This window comes from Artibeus jamaicensis, unplaced genomic scaffold, assembly GCF_021234435.1.
Source record: "Artibeus jamaicensis isolate MK-2021 breed Jamaican fruit bat unplaced genomic scaffold, CSHL_Jam_final scaffold_847, whole genome shotgun sequence".
Lineage (NCBI taxonomy): Eukaryota > Metazoa > Chordata > Mammalia > Chiroptera > Phyllostomidae > Artibeus > Artibeus jamaicensis.
In genome coordinates, this window is record NW_026522057.1 from 30,652,789 (window position 1) to 30,675,635 (window position 22,847).

A 22,847-nucleotide genomic window follows, 5' to 3' on the forward strand; every position below is an offset into this window, starting at 1 on the left:
GGGCCACCCCAGCCCGGGGCGCAGCGTTGGTGGGGCGCCTGGGAGCCCAGCCCCGCGGACCCTCCACAGGGGCGCGCCCACCCCTGCTCCGCCCGCCTCCAGCCAGTTTGGGGCGCCTGAGGCTTTGCCTTCCCTGTGCGCCCTGCACGAGCCAGTGACCCTGTGCGTGCACTAGTGAGTATGTGCGTGTGTGCGCGTGCACGCGTGAGCGTGTGAGCCTGTGGCCCGTGTGCTCGTGCGTGAGTCTGGCTGTCAGCGCTGACGGGGTGGGGGCTGGTCTGTGCGCGCTTTGGGAGATGGGAGGGGAAGAGCTGCTGGCATGGGAGCTACTTCTTGAGGCCCCAGGGTGTGGGAGGGCAGAGGACACAGCCAGGCTGGTCCCCATCTCGGAGCCAACCAGGCCTGGGTCCAGGGCCCCTTACCACCACCCAGGAGCCCCGCAGGTGCCTTGGCAGCCCGGCACCACTCCCGCCCACACTGGGTGTGGCCCCAGGGCCAGTGGGCCTGTGGGGTCAGTGCTGGGAAGGCCGTGGTGCTCATGTGACCCGGGGTGATGGGGGTCCGCCTTCCTGAGGGGCCTGTGCTGGCAGGGGCCACTCTGTGGGGGAGGGGGCTGAGGCCCAGAGGGAAAGGTGGGCTGGGAACCTGGCCAGGCAGAGCCCAGTCAACGCCCCCAGCCCAGGGAGACCACCCTGGAGCAGACTCCACCCTGACAGCTGAGCCCACCGTACTCTCCCGAAACAGGGCTCCACTCTGACGCGGGGGTCTCAGTGGGGAGGACTGGGGGCCGCAGGGCCGAGGGGCTGACCACCGTCTGAGCACTGACCACGACCCCGCCCCACGGCAGGTGCCCCTGTGGACTGGACACGGACCCATCGGCGGCACGGGCGTGATGTCGGCCCAGGAGCTCGGGGCCTGCCTCTGCCGGGAGGGCGACCAGCACCTGGCCCTGGGGGAGCCGCCGCTGGCCACCGCCTTCTACCTGGCTGCCTTCAGCTGCCACGCCCCCTCTGCGGTGCGCAGCGTCCGAGCCGCCCTGGCCGAGGCTCGGGGGGCACCCGTGGTGGCCACCCTGGAAGCCTGGTGCCGAGGGGACAGCCAGATCCCAGCCATCCACTGGGACGGCATGGCCGTGGTGTCCCTGACGGGCACCCTGGCCTCCGCCTTCCTGGCCACCCTGTGCCCGGACCACCCGGCCGCAGTCCTGCACTCCCTGGCCGGGCTGCTGGCCCGTGGGCGCCACAGGGAGGTGGTGAGGCAGTGTGACGCCTTGCTGGACGCCCACTCCCAGCAAGGCCTGGAGCTGCAGCTGACCCGCGCCCTGGCCCGGGTCCTGTCTGGGGAGCAGGCGGACACTGGCCTGGCCGACTACCTGCAGGCCTTCAGCTCGAGGGCCGAGCGCACAGTGGCCTTCGTCCTCACCCACCAGGAGCCCTACCTCCCCGTGCTGGTCAGCGCCCTCCAGGACCACATCTCAAGGAGCCAGCAGGCTGGGGACAGTGCCAGGCAGCAGGACACCGATGGCCAGAGGCTCCTAGCAGCCCTGGACCCCGGGGGCAGCTGGAGCAGCGCCCTGTCCCCCGAAGCTCTGCTCCACAGTGGCCGGTACAAAGACTGCCGGGCGGCGTGCAGCCGGGCCCTCTTGGCCGACCGGACCAGCCGCAGACCCCAAGGTAGGAGTGCGGGTCGCATCTCCCTGAGGGTCAGGGAGAAAGTCCTTCCAGCCATCCCTTCACAGCAGTTAATTCTTGCCTGTGGTGGGGGCCGGGGGTCGTGCTGAGACCAGGGACACCATGGGGACAAGAAGGACAAGCCCCTGTCCTGACAGAGCCCCCAAGAAAGGAAGCAGGCAAAATAAGTTCTTTGAGAAATGTAACACACAAGGTGTGGCTCTAGCCAGACAGTCAGGGAAGGCTTCTGGGAGGAGGTGTCATTTGGGCTGCAACAAGGATTCAGAAACCGAAAGTGTCAGGCGGCTGGAGGAGAAAGAGCCTGGCATGTCCATGACACTAAATGGTGGCTGTCAGGGGTGGGGGGGCAGGAGGACAGGGGGGGACCGGAGGCCCTGAAGACAGTAGCCGTGGCTGAGTCCTCCTGACCGGGAGCACCCTCCGAGTTTACCCTCAGGGGAAGGAGAGCCATGGAGGGGCGGGGGGGACGGAAACCTCAGTGGGAGGTGCTCTGAGTTCCATCTGCAGAGTCTCCGCCAGCTGCTGCGTGCGGCGTGTGCCCAGGGAGCCGGGAGAGAACCGAGCCTCCTGGGAGGCCGGGAGGTGGTCTGGGCCGGGAGGAGGGCCAGGTTGGGGACCTGGAAGCTGGGATTCCCAGAGGACCGGGCTGGAGGACTGAGGAGGGAGAGCTGGAGCCAGACTGTGGGTCTGAAGTTTCATCACTGAATCAGAAACAGCCAGATTGTGACCAGATTTAACGGTGGGTGGGGAGAGGGGTGTGGGGCAAGGCCGGGAAGGATTCTGAGGGTTCACCTTCAGCAACTAGAATGCAGAGGGCAGGAGAGTGGCAGGTGGGGAGAAGGGGGTGCCGGGGTTTACACACACCCCGTGTGAGGCACTGCTCCTGCCTGGCCCCTTTGCCGGGCCCTGGTCCTGGGGGGGGGGGGGGGGCAGGTAGCGGGGTGGGTGTCCAGAGCCCCAGCAGTCATACTCCAGCCTTCCTCCGGCACTGGGGTGGGGGGGGGGTCCCAGCTTGCAGTCTGGCCGCCTCCCCGTGGCCACGCCCACCTCTGAGCGTGGCTGGGGGAATTCCGTGAAATGTGTATCAAACTTTTGTCCACCCCGCCTGCTGGAAGATCGTCTGCTATCGACAGCAACATAGTAACTGTGGGGCCAGGAAGTTTGTGGCAACAGGTGACTCCAGCGGAAAGGAAGGGCCACCGACGTCATCCAGCCCAGGAAGGCAGCGGTGCCCAAGACAGAAACTCGGGGAAACTGGCCCAAACATGCCGGACCACCCCAGATGTCATCTCTGTGTTCGGGTTCAGAACCCCGTTTGGTGGCGGCCAGGCCACTGGCTTTGTCATGTCCTGGGACCACACAGAGGAAAATGAGCTCCCACACCAACGTGCCTCTCTCAGGGCCCCCTTCGTCCCCCGGCAGAAGAGGAGACACGAGCCCCAGTGCCTGCCTCGTGGACGTGAAGCGCCCAGGACGCTGCAAAGGCGCTGAGGGGCGCTCCTTCCGAAGGAAGCAGCGCTAGAAGCAGCCCAAGTCAGGATGAGTGGGGAACCATCCCAAAAGGAACACATTTTGGATGTTAAAAAAGAGAAAAGAAAATGTGTATCACGCCCTTGAAATGGTGGTGCCCGTGGGCGCTCCAAGGGATGTCCCTTGGGCCAGTCAGGGGCACGTGTAACTGGCCCGCTGGACACGTGGGCCTGGCAATGCGAGGACACTTGGTTTGAAGAAGGGGCTGTGGGGTCGTCCGCTCAAAGAAGAAGCTTAACGTCGGGAGTCTGGATGGACTGCATGGGGCGGCGGACACTCGGAGGTGGGGGCTTGGGTGTGAGGGGCCACCCGTCACACACGAGCGTGCAGACCCCACGCTGGGGGCTGGATATGACGTATTTTCATGGAGCCCCCTCAGCTGTCCTCGGAGTGGGCGCAGCTGTGTCCCCACGGCCCAAGGGGCTGCCAGGGCCACACAGAGTGTTCATGGTAGGCTGGAATCTGGCCCCCCGGGTGCTCCTCACCACCCATCACACTGTCCCCCAAAAAGGGGCCCTGCAAAGGGGACGGGGGACAGGAGGAGGAAACTTGGGAGCCTGCAGGGCGCTGGCGAGGGCACCTGCAAGACGCAGGGCAGAGGTGTGTGGGAGAGCCACCCCCGGGGGTCTGTGAGGACAGGACAGGGGGTGTCTGTGCCAAGAGCCTCGGAGGGGGTGCCCCAGTGGGGGAGGGAAGCGGAGAGGACAGAAAAGTGAGTGGGCGGGTTGACTTTGGAAATATGCTACACCAGACACCTCAAAATCCTCCCACTGTAAAAACGCTCAGCAGGATCACAAAGGATCCTGAGCTTATGGAGAGTAGGGGACCCGCCCTGCCCAAACAAATACATGTCATCGCTGCTGAGCAGGGGCCAGTGCCGTGGCAGGTGGGGGCACTCAGCGACTGAGAGGGGGGTCTTCCACTCTACTGACCAGTAGGGCCCTGCAGAAACCCAGAAGCCCCCAAAGAGCTGCAGCCTCAGACAAGTGTGCTAAAAAGAAAAACGGTGCCCCCGCTCCGCAGGGGAGGCTGCCAGGAAGCGTGTCTGTCCTGACCCGGCTCTGACCTGGGCAGGAGCCCTGAGGATCATTGCATCCCCTGGACCCGAGTCATCTGTGTCACAGGGAATCGCCTGTCCCCACCAGCAGCACAAGTGTGGCTTACGGTGCAAACAGAGAAGCTTCCTATCACGCACCTTTTACTAATGTAGTTTCTCATAACAAATGCTTTCGAATCTTAAGGTTACTAACCAAAAGCCCCTGCAGACATTGAACGCCCTCCCTATATTTGGAAAGCGTTCTGCCCTTCTTAGCAAGCAGACACGCGGGACAAGAGGCAGCGTCAGACACATCAGAGGACGAGACGCAGCATCAGAGGGGCTTCAGCCTGAACCTCCCGGGGCACAGGCCCCTGCGCACCGCGGCTGCCAGAGCGCTCACCCTCCCACCCACCCGGGCAGCCGTCTCCGGTGGGTTCAGCGGTCTTCGTTAAGAACTACACAGAAAGATCATCTATGTCGAAAACACCCTGGTGAGACGGCCACATGCATGCCCTTTCTCCCTTCCCCCTCTCTAAAAATAAATAAATAAAATCTTTTTTTAAAAAATAACTTTAAAAAAACTACCAAAAGCATAACACTTAATGGTGATATTTTAGATGTCTTCCATTTAAAATCAAGAATAAGGTGGCTGCCCACTGTCCCATTTATCCATCACTGTGCTGGAGATGCTAGCCAATGCAATAAGATAAGGGAGAAAAGCAGGTGGGACAGAAAAGAAGAAACAAAGTTACTATTCCACGCAACATAAGTAGCCATGTGGAAAGCCCAAAAGAAACAACAAAAAATGTATCAAATACAGAAACGGAATTTCACAGCTTATACAAAGAGCATTCACATTTATAGACAACAGCAAGAAATAGAAATTTTGTTGTTTAAACACCTACCATTTACTATAGCACTAGAGAATAACTGGTTTCAGAATTGTATGATTTTTATGAAGAAAATTATAAAACTTTATTAAAAGACAATAAAGAATCATTAAGTAAGTAGAAAGAGATTAGATGTCTATGGTCAGAAAGATTTGATAGCATAAGAGAAAAGCAAAGGACCAATAATGGACAAGATTAAGAAGAAAGAGAGGGGGAAAAGAGAGGAGGGGGATAAAGGAGGGGAGGAGGGGGAGGAGATAAAGAAGAAGGTGGTGCTGTAAGGATTTGCTCTACCGGCTGGTGCAAAACTCTACTGACCACACTTAAGGGGGAGACAGAAAGACCAACAAAACAAATTATGCCAGAAAGGAAGCCACCTGGAAGCTAATATGTGAGCGTATTATAGTGAATCACTATAGGTTCGCTGCAAATCTACAGTGGAGGAGGAGGACCTTTGTTCAATGAACGTACGTGGATACCCTGCTTCCAACCACGCAAAAACGTGACGTCCACAGGGACTGGGTCAACAGCTAAGGTTTATAGGAATGAAAACTATGAGCATATATCCACAAGACCTCTGTGAACGGCTGGGCTTCTTAAGGTACAAAAAAGCAGAAAGAATAAAGGAAAATTTGATACATTTGATGAAATTAAAAATCTTAACCTTCTGTTTTGCCCATAACTGTAGAAAATGAAAGGACAAGCCACAACAAAGAAAGAATATTTGCAAAATATACAATGGGCAAAAAATTAATAACCAGAGCATTTGAAGAATTCCTACATGTCAACAAGGAACGAATCAACCTTGGTGCGAGAATTGGCAAACGGGTCTCCCCACAGAGAACACACAGATGGCTAACGAACTTGTGGGAAATGTCCAGCATCCCGGTAACGACGCAAATGCAAATTAAAGCAAGATGCCCCGTGCTACCCACCAGATTGGGAGGGGGAGCACTCTGAAATAAATGAGCCTCGCCGGTAATCAGGAAAATGAAAATTAAGCCAACACAAGCAGAGCATCTTATGTCCCCCCAGACGGCCGACATTTTTAAGTCTGACGATGGAAGAGGCTGGCCTCCAGCGGAGCAGAGCAGCTGAACTAGACGAGGTGACCGCAGACGATGGTGACGAGGTTGGGACAGAACATAAAAGGCAGCTGTGTGCAGGCACAGGCCAGCGGACAAACGCAGCCGGAAACCAGGCCTTGGCCCTTGAAATACGGGGGCTATGGAGGTGAGGTCTGCACGCTTGCAGCTTTTTCCCGAGGGAACCCTTCAGCCCAGGGTCCATGTGTGTGAAGCAGGACGCGGCAGCTTCCCTGGCGTGCGCTGTCCCGGGTCAGGGTGTCCCGGGTCAGGCTGTCCCAGCCTGGGAGAAAGTGGCTGGAACGTTAGAAGAGAGTCCTGAAGAGGAGGAAGCCACCGTCGGGTCGAGACCCCAAGTCTGTGTGCTGAATCCGCCGCCATCCTCAGCTGACCAGGGGCCTCACAGACCAGGGAGAGACTGGGTGGCCAAAAAAGCAGAAGCTGGAAACTGCAAGCATTTCACAGACATTCCAGCTGCCAGTTTGATCCTGTCCAATTCAACTGCTAAAACAAAACTCTGTTCTCTTCAGAGGCACATGACTGGATCCAGGCTCCACAGAGCATCAACCGGGCATCCAGCGCACAATTTAAGATTTTATTTATTTATCTTTAGAGGGGAAGGGAAGGAGAAAGGGAGAGAAATATCAATGTGTGGTTGCCTCTTGTGCGTCCCATGCTAGGAACTGGTCTGCAACCCAGGCACGTGCCCTGACTGGGAATCGAACCACGGTTGTTTGGTTCGCAGGCCCGCGCTCAATCCACTGAGCTACACCAGCCAGGGCCAGTGCACAGTTTTTAAAAGTGCCAGAAAGGCAAAGAAGCAGGAAAATAAACTGTGGGCCACAGTCAGGAGACCGACCTGGAGATGATCCAGGTGCTGAAATCAGTGTACTGAGGACTGTAGAGAAACTATGGGTGGTGCACTCGAGGCCTAAAGGAAAGTGTGGTCATAATGAATGAACAGATGGGGAATTGCAGCAAGTACACGGAAACTCCAGAGTTGAAAAGCACAATAGCAAATGAGACACCCCGTAGCCTGTTGGGGACGGCAGAAGGGTCGCCGAGCTTACCCGAGAGTGCGGACAGAAGAGTGTGGGGGGCCCGGGGACCACGCGTACAAGTCCTGTGGGTGCGGCTGCAGATGCAGGGCCAGAGAGCACACTGCCTGCCGCGGGGTGGGGGGAGAAATAACCGCTCCACAGGCCCCCCTAGAGTTATTTTGTCGGGGATTGGTCACGACGGAAAAGTCTCGGGTTGTTTCGTTGTTATTTCTCGTTTTGTTTTTGTCGTTTTGCCTTTACTTGGGCCACCAGGATTAGACAGAGTGAGCTGCCGTTGGCCGCTTCACCGTTGGCTGATCACAGGGCACAAGGTGCTTTTCTGCACTTGGCTCTGGGCTGTGAGGAGACGCTTCCCCACGGTGACAACAGAGCAGGGCGGTGACAGAGTGGCTTCAGTGCCTGCTCCTGTTTTCCCGGTAAAGGACAGTTATTACCGTAAAGGAAACACTCTGAGGACTCTGAACGACTCTGTGCAAAACGCACTCCCGTGGGGGTTCAGAGGCCTGGGGAGGGCATCCCGGCCCTGCCACCCCTTCCTAACCTGGAACAGGTAACGGGGTGCCCGTGACCTCGAGCTCCCGCCAGCACTGAGGTTTCTGGGATCCTCTCAGGGCCACGCACCTGCCCCGGCGCTGCGGCCGCTGCGGAGGAGCTGCCTGGCTCTCTGTACTGACTGCAGGCTCGCTGAGTAACGCTGCCCCTCCCGCCCTGTCCGGGGCTCTCGGCCGTCATTCCGGTTTATTCTCGCAGCCCTGTGATTGTGGCCCTCGTCACCCCATTCTAAAGCAGAAGAGGAAACTGAAGCACAGGAGGTGGCCCGGGGAGGCCTCTTCACCAACAGCCCCCCTGCGCAGGTCAGGGAGTCGGGCCTCGCTCTGGCCTGGAGCTGGTCTGGGGAGGGGAACTCAACCCTCAGACTGATGACTAAAAGGCCAGGGCTGGGGGCTGGGGAGGGAGGTGTTGTCATTAAATCTCCATGTTGGCAGAGCAGAGGAGAGGCTGACTCTGAACCCAAACTCAGAGGGCAGGGCTGTGGAGGCCCCTAGGGCAGTTGCCCCCCACCCCACCCCACCCATTCCGATGCTGCTCCAGCCCCAACAAGCTTCCGGCCTCCTGCCCGCGCTCCTCCTGCGGGCGTGACGCCCTGGGAGGTGCTACCCGAAGCGCTGGACGGTTGGTGCGCTACAGCGGGCACCCCGGTAGCTCCGGGCCCCACTGGTTCTCTGTTCTCTACTCCAGGTGAGCGCCTGGCTGCCTTGCTGGTCACCCGCGCGGCCGCAGCCTTCTTCCTGGACAGCGGGGCCCAGGACCTGCTTCGGGACCTGCACGAGGCCTTCCGCGAGAGCCCCTCGGGGGCGCGGAGGCAGTTCGAGGCCGTGCTCTCGGCAGAGGACCGGGAGCGAGTGCGGATCCAGGCTCAGGAAGTGGCGGACGTGGGTTTTGCCCACTTCCAAGAGGCCGTGCGGAGCCGCCCCGAGCTCCGCAAGGACTCGGACCGCGAGCTGCTGGCCCCGGTGACCCGCGCTCTCCGTGTCCTGCTGCGCGTGGCGCCGCCCGGCACGCGCCCAGCACTGGGAGCCCGCCTCGCCGAGTGCCTGCTGCTGGCCGGGGATGCGGCGGGCGCCCGGGCGCTGTGCGAGCGCCTGCTGCGGCCCGCACGCCCCAGAGATCAAGCTGGAGAACGCGCCTTTGACCGTGCGCCTCTGCTGGCGCTTCGAGGCTTCTGCGCGCTGCACACCGGCGACGCGCGAGGTGCCCGGGAGGATTTCCAGGAGGTTGTGGAGCAGGGGCGGCCGCACCCGGCTGGCTGTGTGCGTGCGCTGTGCGGCCGCGGGCTGCTGCGCGTGCTGTCGGGCAGCGCGTTCCTGGGCGCGCTGGACTATGTCACCGCCTGCCGCCTGCGGCCGGACGAGGCTCTGCTCGTCGCCAAGGCCTACGTGCCCTGGAACCAGCGGGGGCTGCTGCTGACCGTGCTGCGCGAGGAGGGCCGCAGGATGCTGCAGCGGAGGCCGGACCCGGGACCCACGGGCGCGCGGGGCCGCCGGAGGCAGGCCGCGGAGGTGGACAGCCGGGCGGCGCCAGAAGGGTAAACACCAGCCCCGCGTGCGCTCTCCTGGGCTGCTTCATTCCGGGCTCCTGCGAGGCAGCCAGGTGTGTGTCTTCGGTCTTGCGGGCGGGTCGGCCGAGGCAGGGAGCAGCTGGGTGATGTCTCTGAGTCATCGGTGGCAGATTTAGGGCCCGGGCCGAGATCCCAGTCCTTAACCGTGATGCATTAAGAACTGATTTATAGAAAATTAGAAACTCAAGCACGGAAATGGAAACGTAAAAGTGACCCATCGCCCACAGTTAGGCACCCGAAAGTGGGTCCTCTGTGTGCATGGAAACCTGGTTGGCCAGAGGACCTGTGCGGTGCCCGCGGTTTGGACCACTGGGCTTTTCACTCGGTGGATCTCAAACGTGTCCTGTGCCGCCAGCCCCGGGCCCTTCGTCAGGGACCACACCCTGGTCCCGCAGCTCCACTCTTAGCTGTCACGCCCCCTAGTGCTGTCCTGTCACCCCAGTTCTGGCCTTACCCCCGAGGCCGAGGGGGAACCTGGGTCGGGGAATGTGGCCTCGAAGGCCCCAGACTTCGAGAGCTGCCCACCTGCCTGCCTGCCTGGGCCCACACCCAGCCCGGGGTTTCCTTTGCAAACTTTCGCCAGCCCTGGCTCCGCAGCTGTTCTGAGCTACAAGCACCGAGCTGGGGCCTCCTGGGGCTGTGTTTGACGTCACCACACACCCGTGCACACATGTGCACACACTCACTTGCACACACACATCCACTGCCCCCTGGCTGTTTGATTTGCATCGCTTTTATTTGCTGGTGAAGAGGAGTCTTCTCGTGGGTGCCCCCTTTATATTTGTTCTCTCTGGGGGGTTTCTCATTCCAGGCTCCCCACCCCTTCTCCCCGGGGCAGTTCATCTCAGTTTCTGGGGGCACTGGGAGGGTACCCCGGTTCGCTCCCTAGCTCTGCCTAACACGAGCCCCTGAGTCTGCTGGTGCAGACCTTGTTGCCTTGTTTTTGCTGAAGAGGAGAGTCAGGCAGGGTCCACTGAGGTCCGTCCTGCCCTGCCCAAGATGCCTGCCCCACCGGGCAGTGGGTGGATGAGGGAGGGCGGAGGGTCTTCCAACAGCTCCCTGGCCCCCGCATCTCTGCGGAGAGGCAGCAGCCTGGCCCAGGCACATAGGCCAGAACCGGCCTGTTGCCGGCACGAGGGGGTGGGGAGCGGCGGGAAGGACGGAGGGAAGGGGCCTGCGCTCTGTGCTTCTCTCTGGCCAGGAACACCCAGGGCGTGTACCAGCTGGCCATGCTCCTGATGGAACTGGATGCCGAGGACGAGGCTTCGCGCCTCCTGGCCGCCGACGCCCTGTACCGCCTGGGCCGCCTGGGCGACGCCCACAAGGCACTGCTGGTGGCCCTCCCCCGAAGGCCCCAGGCGGCCCCTGTGCTGGCGCGGCTGGCCCTGCTGCAGCTGCGGAGGGGTTTCTTCTACGACGCCGACCAGGTGAGGTCGGGGGCCCCTGGCTCTGCACCCCGCGACCCAGACTTCGAAGCAGGCAAAGCTCGTCCCAGCCCTGGGCTCCGCACCTGTGTCCGGGTCTTGCGGGTCATCGTAGGAATTAGCTGCAGTAGGTGTCCCCGACTCTAGCACGCAGTAGATGTCCCATATTTGCTTTTGTTGTGTTGTGAAGGAGAAGGGCCAAGAGTCCAATGCAGGCCGAGCTTCGCCCCAAAAATCCCATGTAAACTCGTAACTCGGCTTTGAGGTGACCCTGCCCTGGGACAACGGGTGGGGAGACAGTGTAGGGGCCCCAGGCCCTCAGGTCCTGCTTGTCTCCCCCTGAGAGTGCTCTGCTCTCAGGAAGAGCAGAACTCCGCCTCCTTTGGGTGTGGTGATGGCTTCCTGCTAGAATGTGGGCAGGTTACAGTCCAGGGGAGGATGCGGGGCTTTGGGGCACAGGCTGTGTGGCCCGTCAGCATCCTCCTTCCCCTCCGACCTTGCGTGTCTGGTCTCCCCGCCCGGGGCGACACACATGAGAAGGAAGGATGCTTTTGGACCCGTGTCCCCAGCGAGCAGCCAGCAGGAGCACCATCAGATCTCTTCGGAGTGAAGCTGCTCTGAGCTCCGAGGTCATGCTCAGTGTCTTGCTCCCAGAACAGGCATTGATTGGTCCCAGGACTTTTGCTCCTGTCTCCCATGTACAGAGGAGGGAGCGCGGGCCAGGAACACTGGGACACCCCAAACCCCCCCGCAACAGAAGCCCTAAAGGATGATCACACCTCCGGGCCCCCAGCCTTCCCTGGAGACCCGCACACCTCTCCCTGCCCTGAGCCACACCCCATAGCCACATCCTCTTCAAACCACGCCCCCTCGTTGGCCACGCCCCCGCAAGCCTGGTCAGGAACACGGGGTGGAAAGGACTGGGGCACAAGGCGGAACTGCGCTGACTGTCCTGACTCCTGCAGCTGGTGAAGAAGGTCGTCCAGTCCGGGGACACGACTTGTCTCCAGCCCACCCTGGATGTCTTCTGCGAAGAGGACCGGCAGCTGCTACAGGGCCACTGCCACTCCCGGGCCCTGGCCATCCTGCGGACGCAGCCAGGAGGGGCAGAGAGCGAGGCTCACACCAGGGAGGCCATCGCCTACCTCTCTCTGGCCATCTTTGCTGCAGGTGGGAGTGCCTGCCCGCCCACAGGTCCCCCGTCCTGCGCCAGGTGCACAGGGGCATCGGGAGCCTCTGCCGAGCCAGGGGTGGGGGCCAAGGGTTTCCAAGGCCGCCTTCAGTTCAGGAGTTCCAGAGTCATGCACCCTGGGAAGGCGTTTTGCACTGAGGCCCTGGCTAAAGCCCAGGAGAGGAGCCGGACCCGGAGGAGCCTGAGGGGGGCCCTCACCACACCCTGAGCCCTGCGGGCAGGAGGGCCCGCTGAGGCTCCTCTTCCAGCTCTGCTCATCTCCCTCCAGCCTGGGAGGTCAGAGCTCAGCTTCCGCAAGCCCTCTCTGGGAGCAGTGGGCACACATCTGCATGTGGGCGCCCAGCCCCCCCACTCCCCCAGGCAACCCACGGGCCTCACCGGGCAGGGTTCCGGACAGAGGCCGGCAGGATGACGAGGGAAGGTTCATTGCCAAGGAGGCGCAGTGAGCTCTAGGGGTGCTCAGGATTCAGCAGACTTGGGATCAGAATGCCAGTGGATTTCTGGCTCTGCACGTATGGGGCGCCTCCCCCCAAGGGGGACAATGGGGACACCCGAGTGGGTTGGGAGTGAGGGTTAGGTGCACTGATTCCTGGACAGCCAGGGACGGTGCCCGGTGTGAGTTCGCACCCCACACAGCTGGGAAGGGGACACACCCCGAGCGCCCTGCAGAGCCCGGAGCAGTGCTTCCTGTGCCTGTCGCTGGACACACACTCAGAAGAAGCGCTGTGGGGATGGCCTCTGTGGGGAGGGCTCCTCCCGCCCTCCTGGCACCTTCACACTTGTGGCCGCTCATGCCCACCCCTGAGGTCCCTTTCTCCTCTCGGCCCCGCCCCTCAGATGCAGGGGACACACCTCTTCTCTTGGAAGCCCCTTCTGCTGCTCGCCGGCCCTCCCAGGTGCCACCACTGCTCGCTGTCCTGGTGCCCAGGGGTCTGTGAGCTCCCCGGGGGGCCCGCAGCTGGCACACCCTCTGGGTTTCTCCCCTCCACTGGGCGCCAGGAGGCACCGTAAGTGCCGGATGAAGACAGACTCACTGTGCCCACCTGTGGTCAGTGAATGGCCCTGACCCACCCTTTCCTCCCAGGGGGTCAGGCGAGTGAGTCCCTGCTCATCCGTGCTCGGTGTTACGGGTTCCTGGGCCAGAGGAAGACGGCCATGTTCGACTTCAACTCCGTGCTGCGGGCCGAGCCTGGGAACGTGCAGGCGTTGTGCGGCCGGGCGCTCCTGCACCTGGCCCTGGGCCAGCGGCAGGTACCGGGGCCGGTAGAGTGGAGGGTGGTCTGGGGGAGGTGCTGCCTTCCTTCCCAACCCCCTACAAGAGAGGGAGCAGGGGGTCAGGCCATCCTAACGGTGAGACACCCATCAAAGCCCCAGCTGCCGGGGGGGGGGGGGCAGGGCTCACGGAGTCCCAGGCTCTAGGCCCCAGTTTCGATTCCTTCCCTGTCACCTGATAAGCCCTGTGCCTCCCAGCCCCAGTTGGCACCGGGACATGTGCCAACCCTCAGGGCTAGCACCTGGCCCTTAGCTTAAAATAATGAGACCTTGGGGGCCACCCTGCCCTGTCTACACAGAGCCTGTGGGTCTGGATCATCAGCGGGCAGGGGCAGGGGCCGGGCAGGAGGGGTTGGGGGGTCAGGCTGGGGGCAGGTGTTTATCACAGAGAAGACACACCCGCAGGCAGCTGGAGCACAGCCACAAGGCACTCCTCAGCCAAGAGCAAGGTCGCTGGCGAGTGACTGCACTTGGCTGTCTGCCCGCAGCTCCGCTGGGCGAGGAGCAGCGCGGAGGCAGCTCGCCTGCCAGGCTCCTTCGCTTGCCGCGGGGCTGCAGCCCTGGGCACCTCGGCGGCTCTTGCTTCTGCCCATCGGGTGTCTGCTTCCCCCAAGGGTGCTGGCAGCCTGAGCACACCTGTGGTTGGAACCCAGCCCCTGGGCGCCCCTGCCTGCGCCCGGCAGGCAACACGGTCTGCAGAGACAAGCCCATTAAGCCGAAATGGGATCCGCCAGGAGCACCTCCTTTTGGTTGACACCCCCACCCCAGTTGCGAGAGAGAAGGGACTGGACTGCCTACCCCTCCCGGTGTCCCCTGGGAGGACAAACACTCTGCTGGGACCCCTTCTGCCACCCACCCTCACTCTGCCCTTGCAGGAGGCCGTGGACGACACCCTCTTGGCCCTGCAGCTGGACGCACACACAGCGGTCCCTGAGATCCGCTCACTGAAGCCAGAGGCCCAAGCCCTCCTCACGCAGGGCCTGTCCTCCCGCTGCCGGGACCTGCTGAACCAACAACTAGACACCAGGGCCCCCATCAGTGACAGCGACGCCCAGGGCCTCCTCGCCGCAGGGGAGGCCCTGGTCAGAATCGAGGCGGGGCGGCTGAGTGGGCACCTCCTCCTGGTGGACGTGCTCGCCACAGTGGGTGCGCAGCAGCCCGGCATGGGCACTGGTGTCCATCCCAGCCCCTCTCGCCCCGGGGTCTATTCTGTAAGGCAGGAGAGAGATCCAAGACTCGGCGGCCTCCGGGTCCCTTCCCCTGAATCCCAGTTCCTGGGGCCCAGTCCCCCTGTGGGCCTGGTGTGTACGGCAAGTCTTTAGCTCCCAGGCACCCATGTGGCTTTGCCTGCAGGGAGGAGAAGCGGGGCTTCCCGCAGCACTCGGGCCTCCTCAATAATCCGAGAGGACCGAGTGCCCCCCGTGCCCAGGCCCGGAGCTGGTGGGGCTACCTTACGCCCAAACGCCAGCCCTTCCTCAAACAGTCTGAACATGCCTCAGCACTTACTTGAAAGAAGAGGTCTCTGTGCGGCCTGCCCCCCACTTGCCCTCCTCACCTGAGAGGTGCCCTGACCCAGGCCTCCAGGGAGCCTAGGGGTGGCTCCTGCCCCCTGCTGTCCTGCTCCTGAGGCTGCCCAGGCAAGAGCAGAGCCGTGTGACAACCATGGTGAGGTGCTGCTCAGCCTGGGGGTCACACTCTGGTGACACCCCCCACCCGGAGGCGGGGCTGCTAGTACCAGGCAAGTCCATGTGACCAGTGTGGTGTCCCCAGGTCCCTCTGCTCCCGGCTTTCCTCCCGGCGCTGAGCCCCTCTGTCGGCCTGCTGCTCCCAGAGCCAGCACGGAGCAAGACAGGCTGTGTCAGACTCCCCGGTGCCGTGGCCAGTGAGTCCCACCTCTTCGTGCCCCCGCTGCAAAGCCACACTGACCGCCCTTCCTGGATCCCCAACAGGCAGCTACGAGGAGGCTGGTGCCCGCCTACAAAAAGCCCTGCACCCCACCCCACCATCAGAGGCGGCCCAGGCCCGGCGAGGGCTGCTCCGGCTCAAGCAGGGAGACGTGCCAGCTGCTTCCCGGGACCTGCAGTGCCTGGCGGAGACGGACGCTGGGGACCTCGGCTTCCTGCTGCGTCTCCTGGAGGCCTCGGAGAGGCAGAGCCTGGCCCAGGTGCCTGTGCACTCACTCCGCGGAGCCCCACGTCAGCCCTCCCCGGCACCCAGGGGCTCCGGTTGCTTTGCATCCCCTGGGTGCTGGTTCCAGGTGGCAGTGGGATGGGTGGGCGTGTGAGCAGGAGGCACCCAGCTCGCCCTCTAGAGCCCTGACCACGCCCACAATTTTCGGGCTTCTCTGCACCAGGAGCAAGTGGCTTGAGTGGGGGAGAGGGAGGGGACGCCCTCCTCAGAGCCAGGCGGAACCAGCCAGGAGCACCTTGCTCTCGCAGGAAGTCCACCTCACCCCCAGGTCAGGCCAGGAGAGATGGGTCCCTTGCAGTGAGAGGGCAGGTCGGGAGCCGAGAGGGACCTGTGAAGGGATGTCCCTCTCGGGGCACCACCTCTTTGGCTAGCTGACGTTTTCATTGCACTCTTGACCCGGCAAGAACGCCAGAGCACCTTCCACCAGGTGCTGGGTAGAGCCACAACCCCGCCCTGTGGCCCTCAAATGTCAGGGGAGACAGCGGGGGTTCACTTCAGAGAGTGTCCATGTTGCAGAGACCCTAGGACAGGGCAGTAGCGCACTGAGGGCGGGCACACTGGAGGTGAAGCTGGGGTGGGGAGAGACAGGCCCAGGCGCGGCCTGGACTGAGGGCAGAGCTCAGGGTGCAGCTGACAGGGCGTGGAGGGGGCGGGGGCTGGGGTGGGAGAGACTCTGGGCCTAAGTTCTCCTGGAGCTTATCTCGCAGGAGCTAGCGGGCCGGGGCGGAGGGCACCGTGTCCTGGTCCTGTCTGACCACCTCGGCCCCTCCGCTGGCCCGAGGCGCAGGGTGGGCACCAAACTTGCTTTGCGCGGAGGGAGGGAGGCCAAGAACATAGCAGGCTTTGGGGTCGGAGGACGTGGGTTTCGCGCCCGTGTGGCCTGGAGTGTCCAGGGCTCTCGTGGACCCCAGCATTCAGGGTCTGCCGGGAAGACACAGCTCTCGGTGTTTCAACGGGGAGTTGGTTTAACAGAGTTGGCTACACGCGAAGGGCAATGCGTCCTGCGGGGGGAGGCTGCCACCGGGGGCCGAGGGAGCCAGAGTGAGACAGTGTCATCGGGACCAAGAACGCAGACGGGGACGCCTCGGCGCACAGAGGGGGCTGCGCAGGGCGGACTGGAGCCGGGCTCCCGCTGCTGGGGGTAGGGGAAGAGGCATCCGCGGGTCGCCCAATGGCGCACGCCATCCCCCCCCCATCCGAAAAGAAGCCGGAAGTGGTCGCGCCCCGCTTCCGGCGGCGGCCTTGCGCCTGCGCGTAGCCGGTGGTACCGCCCCTAGGCCGGGAGCGCGCGGAGCCCGTCGGGAGGGCGCCAGGCCCGCGCGAGGCTTTCCCCAGAGAGGCGGAGACGCTGGGCGGTGTCGCGCGGCTCAGGCGCGAGCTAGGCGCTCACCGTCTGGTGGGCAGGCAGAACCGCAGCGTCCGGGAAGGAACCCTAACAGCGACGCCACGGATACTGGTCCCGGCCAGGCCTCCCTCCCCCAGCCAGACGCGCACGTCTGCGTCCCAGCCTGGCGTTTGTGCTCCCAGACAGCGTCCCTGCTGTGTATCGCGGCGCCCCGTGCCTTCCCCTGGGGGCAGGGAGAAAAGGGCGGGCGGGGCAGCGGCTCAGGCAGGGTCTTGATGTGCCTTATTCTTCGGTGGGAGCCACGGGGGCAGAGAGGAGCCATGTGAGGCCACGGGCGGAGGGAGAGGTTCGGAGGGTGGGCTGCAGCCATGCTCAGGAAAGGATCTCTGGAGAGCAGACATCCAACGAGGCCCAGGGGCTCGCTCTGGCAGGCGCTAGGGAAAAGTGCGGCAGTGGCCTGTCCCCAACTGTGGCCGGCTCCGCAGGACCATAGGGAGAAGCCCACTCGTGCTTCCTGACCTTGGGCCGTGGGATTCAAGGACAGGGCTGGACAGAGGCAGTGTCTGCCTCTGTCCCCAGGGCCAGCTGGGCAGCCTCGAGAGGGCAGGTAGGGTGGGAGGTCCATTATTAGATGGGCCTGTGGGGCAGGTGACTTTGGAGAGGAGCCGAGGGAAGAGTTCCCCGGGTTAGAACCGCAGTGGGTCAGGGAGGAGAGGGGCGTGAGGAGGACCCCGAGCGGCCTGCAGAATTTCCAGGCCAGTGGGACTGCAGTCCGGGTACACCAGGTCCGCAACTTCCACCGCGGCTTGGTGTGAAGCGTGCGCCTGGTAGGGTGGCAGTGGGAAGGCAGGCCGGGGACGGGCTCAGAGCTGGCAGGGCGGAAGTCCCCCAGCCCAGGGCATTCGGGCAGCTCCTCTGCGGCAGTGGGCTGTGCAGGGCCAGTGAGCAGCTGTGACATTCTGGGCTGACCTCTGCTCCCTTCCTCTGTTCCCTCTGCAGGCCGCAGTCCAGGAAGCCCGCAGCCTCCTGACCGCAGGGCAGCCCAGGCAGGCCCTGGGCTACTGCTCGCTGGCCGTCCTGGCCGGTGGTGGCAGTGCCTGCCACCTGCGCCTGCGGGCCACCTGCCTGGCGGAGCTGCAGGAGTTCAACCGGGCACTCAGAGACCTGGACCTTGTGCTCCAGGAAGATGCGGGCGGTGGTGACCTCTCAGTGAGGGCAGAGGACTTGTGCTGCAGGGGCCGCCTGCTCCTAAGCCTGGGGGACGAGGCTGGGGCCACTGGGGCCTTCACCCAGGCCCTCAGGCTGGCACCCGCCCCAGCCCAAAGCAGCCTGTGGGCGCAACCAGGCCGGGCCCCCGTCGCCCAGGCATTGCTGCACCAGGGGCAGCGCTGCCTGCAGGGCCAGCTGTATGCAGAGGCCTGGGCAGCGGCTGAGAGTGGTCTGCTGCTCGACCCCCAGCACAGCGGCCTGAAGAGGCTGAGGGCGAGGATCCGCAGGGAGGCAGCCTCCGGCTGCCGGCTCCACTGACCCCGCGCTCCCCAAGCCCAGTCACAGGTCCCCCTTGTCACTTTTCCCCCAAACCAGGGGGGGGGGTCACGCCTCCCTCCCTCCAAGGCCTGGTGGGTGGCTCCTCAGTGGACAGCCAGCCCTGGGAAGCAGAGTGAAGGGAGACCCAGGGCCCCTTGCTGCAGCGGTGTCCGTGGTCCTGGCCTGGGGCCAGCAGGTTGGACACGGACTAAGGTCAGCCCCAGGTGGCCCTGGGGAGAGGGGGGATGAAGCTGCCTTTGATCTTGGCCTAAGCCTCAGACAGGTCCCCCAAGCACAGAACTCCCCAGCTGGGCCCTGCTGGCTGAGACCCCTGCTTTGATGAAGCCGTTCTCCTGGGGAGCCCAGGGCCCAAACCCACCACTGCAGCCATGGGGACAATGTGGGCCCGCCCCCTGCCAAGCAGAGAGAGAGTGAGCCCACCCCATTAAGGAACAGAGAGGCAGAAGGTGGGGATCTGCAGGGAGAGGCTGGGCTTCTCTTTGGCTCTTCTGGCAAAGCGGTGGGGGTGTACAGGGTGCATCCCCTGTGGATTAAACTTGCCCTCAATTTGCTTGGAAAACCTTCTTGGGCTGGGGGTGAGGAGTGCAGTCCTGCCTGTGGCCACGGGTTTGCCTCACAGAGGCCAGGGCCAGATCACAGGATTTTCTCTCAGATTCGTGAACGAGCCGTGCTAGACAGGCCACTGAAAACCTGGACCTGGGACCTTTTCTGCAGTGGCTCGTATGGACGAGGCAACTTGAAGGCCGTGAGGCAGGGGCTGGCCCAGAGGTCATGGTCAGAGGAGAAGGCCCAGCCCCCAAGCTTCAGGAAGAGAGAGCTAGTCCGGCGGCATCATCACCTGCGTGCATTTGCACCTGCTGTGCCCCGTCAGGGCGTCCTGACCCCACCTCTCCACCCAGGGCCATGTCAGAGCTGCCCTGCCAATGCCCCATCAGGGGTACCTCCTGACAAGCTGCTGCTCACCCATCACTTCTCTCTTACACCTGTGTCACCATTCTCCGTCAGCCTGGGCCTGTCCTGGCCTTGCCACCTGCCCTGAAAGCAGGAGGCCAGGCCTGAGGGCCAAGGACAGGCCTCACTTTCCTGTGCCCCTTCCCTGCTGGGAGGGTTCCAAGACCACCCTGCAGTGACCCCCCACACCCCACCGCCATCATGGCCTGCAGGGGTCTCCCCAGGGCTGCCCTGGCCCAGAGTCCCAGGACCTGGTGCTCTGCGGACACACCCGTGCTCCTGGGCAGCCACCAGCTCCTCCCTGACCACCTGGAGGCTGGCACAACCCAGGTCTGAAGGTGTCTTGGTGAGGGCAGCCCTCCTCTCAAAGCCTGGCGACCTGACCTCACCTCTGTCCCCACTGCTGGGGACCAGACTGCTCCCAGGTGCCCACTCCCCCCAGCCTGGAGCAGGCAGCCCAAAGCCGAGAGGATGGTGCCGACTGCTTACCAACAAGCGTGCCAACTCAGTGGCGCTGTGTGACGTTCCCAAAAGGCTTTCACTCATTTCCTGCTTTCTTCTCCTCCCTAAAGACCCTCCAAAGTAGCTTCATCCCACTTGAAAGGGGGGCTGGAAAGGTCCAGCAATTAGCACACGGTCACAGTCAACTCGGGGGGTGACTGGGAGCCACACCCCGGCTTGGGGCAGGGTCAACAGAAGACAGCCTGGGGACCCTGCAGAGAGGCCCACCAGGCTCCCTGAGCAAGGCCTGTCCTGCCTCGGGGCACTCGCCCACCCACTGCAGGTAGAGGCCGCGCTGGCCCTTACCCCAGCCCCCCGCCCGGCACTCGAGTCGGGCAGAAGGCTGGGGCGGGTCTGAAGGCTGTATCACCGGACCTCCAGGCAGCCAGGCATTTCTTCCACCCCCTGAACATGAAACAGCTCTTGGATTCGAGGGGAGTCCAGCCTCGAACTGCGGTTTTGGAAACAGTAGTGACACAACCAGTCTGGGGGCAGGACGCCCAGGGTACAGCCTCGGCCCAGGCCCAGGCTCCAGCCAAGAAGGCGAGGGATGCAGCAGCCCAGACCGGCACCAGTGACGTGCGCACCCCGTTGGAGAAGTAAGGAGAAGACAGAACGGAGGAAATCCGAAGGCAGGAATTCGTCAGAGTGACAGCAGAAGTTAGCAAATGGGAATAGGAAAGTGGAGGAACTAACAAATAAATCCAACGTGTGGTCGTTCAAAAGTGCCGTGAAATGGGTGAGTCCATGGCAGGCAGAAGCACCCCGACCTCTGTGGCTCGGCTGGTCGGGTGACAGCCCACAAAGCAAAGCGTCACTGGTTCAGTTCCCGGTCAGGACACGTGCCTAGGTTGTGGGCCAGGACTCTGGTCAGGGAGCATGTGAGAGGCAGCTGATCCAGGTTTCTCTCCCTCCCTCTTCTCCAAAAGTAAATTTTTAAGGCAGAAAAAAGCACAAAGACACTGTTGTGAGATCCTGACCCGTTGACAGGGACGCTCCCTTCCAGGAAGGCCCGAGGCACTCTTCTGGGCCTGCGCACCTGCCGAGGACCGCAGACACGTCCCCGTGTGGGGCCAGCGGCACCGCTGGGCTGGTCCTTGAGGTTTATTGTGACACAGGAGGCAGTCCAGCAGGAGCCATCAGGGAGCTTGGGGGACAGGGCTGGTCGCTCACAGTCCTGGCGGGTGCGTGGCCCAGCTGGGGTCACACGGGAGGTGGAGGGGGGAGAGAGGCCATGGGCCTGGGGCTCTGCCTCACTGGGGTGGAGGGCGGTGTCTGGGCTGTGTTGGGGGCCCTCCGCACGGGCTCATTTGGCACATATGGGGAGGAATTCAGTCTCGGGAGACAGGCGGCAGCGTGCCCTACGCAGGCGGTCGTGTGGCCCCCAGTTTTCAGAGGAGAACTTCAAGGTGGGGGGGGGCGGCCTCACTCCTTGTCTGGAGGCTTTGCCGTTGGCTGTGGCACTCAGCGGGCCAAGTGTTCGAGGTGAACGTGTTTTGAAGTGGCAATTTCAAACAGACAAAACCGTAGAAAGTGGTGAGGACGAAGTGACAGGAAGTGAAAGGAGCAGCACCCAAAGGCTCGGATGAAATGGATTCCTTCTCCGGGAATATCGGGTAACAACTGACCCCAGAAGAGACCAAAGTCGCCGTGGCGGGAAGCGGCGGGGGAGCGAGCCCAGTAAGGCCCGTCCTGCGCCAGCGGGGAAACACGCCAGCCCCTGAAGTGCAGTCCGTCCCAGGCCTCCGACTCCTTCAGAGCCGAGAAGAAAGGCTTGCAGGTTGTTTCAGAGGAAGCGTGGCCTCAGCCGAGTGCGAGTCCTGACCGGTTCGTGTAGAAGGTTTGGGCTCTAAAACCCTGAACGAAAGTCCCGCAAACCCGAGTCCGATGGCAGCACAGAAGGAGGACACGCCCCGAACGCAGGGCTGGTTCTCGCAGGAGCCGCTGTGGCCGGGCTTGGCAGCCGAGGCGGACAGAGCAAGTGCTGTGATTCTCGGGTGGGGCACAGCCACCCTGGGTGCCCTGGTCAGTCACATAATAAACCTGTTCCGACGCGCCGTCTCCCTGCACCTCTGGACCCTCCTCCTGTGGTCACACTGGGCGAGCCCAGCGCCTCCGCCTCGTCTCCTGTGGACCGTCAAGGCCTGGGCCGTCCACCAGGTGAACCGTCAGAGTCACTCTCAGCAGCTGACGCCGGACACCGGACTTGCAGCATCCCGGGACGTGTGCCCGGGTTAGCAGAGCTGAGCCTGCGTGGAAGTGACACCCTTAGACTCTGTTCCCACACGGAACCCCCAGGTTTCTCGGTGCAGCCTGGGAAATGCTGCCGTTATCGGGGTGCCTATGCCATTTCCTCCTGAGTCAGCGTTTGCACTTGACCCCCTGGCCCCACAGGCTGGGATCCGACCCTGCCGGCTGTGGACAGGGTGGGAGGAAGGCTGACTAAGGTAAGCGCCCTCTCCCGAGGCCCCCGGCCCCCTGCATCTCCTCACAGCGTTTGTGCCAGGGGCCTGAGCCCCCCACACTGCCTCCCGCCAGCCTGGGTTCAACCCAAGAGGCCACCAGCATGCGGACTACAGGCTTCCGACAAAGACCCAACACGGGCCTTCGGGTGAGGACCCCGGATCTGGGGCCTGGGCCCACCCAGGACCCTCAGCGAGCCCCAGGGGCCTGGGGGACCACTCATCCCGTGGGGTTCTGAAACAGAAGCAGAAGCGCGCCGGCAGCCCAGTCGGGCATGAAGAAGGGAAATTCCAGCTCTGACTGAACCCGCTGTGCCCAGGGCCCCTGGCCCCTATCGGCGGGGCTGGGGCAGCTGAGTCTCACCCCGAAGCCCTGGGTGCCCAGGGCACCCACCAAGCCCAAGCCCCCCCGCCCAGCCTCCCAGCCAGGGTGGCGGATAGAGCCTCAAGTCCCCAGGGGCCGAGAGAGGCAGCAAGGCCCACGCTAGCCCACGTGGGTGTCTCTGGTCTGGGGTCCTCCCCGGCAGCTCTGCCCACGCCCATCACA

At 62.9% G+C, this 22,847-nt stretch overlaps 1 protein-coding gene across 1 annotated transcript; it reads left to right on the top strand.

The window, feature by feature from the left end:
• The first annotated feature begins 890 nt into the window (after positions 1-890).
• Positions 891-19,600, top strand: TTC34 (tetratricopeptide repeat domain 34). The gene is made up of 8 exons (XM_053660491.1): positions 891-1,673; positions 8,536-9,382; positions 10,617-10,842; positions 11,805-12,009; positions 13,116-13,282; positions 14,179-14,449; positions 15,253-15,467; positions 17,838-19,600. Exons 1-8 carry the CDS (start codon positions 893-895, stop codon positions 18,363-18,365), a joined length of 3,240 nt encoding a protein of 1,079 aa, XP_053516466.1. The 5' UTR covers positions 891-892; the 3' UTR covers positions 18,366-19,600.
• The last annotated feature ends 3,247 nt before the right edge of the window (positions 19,601-22,847 follow it).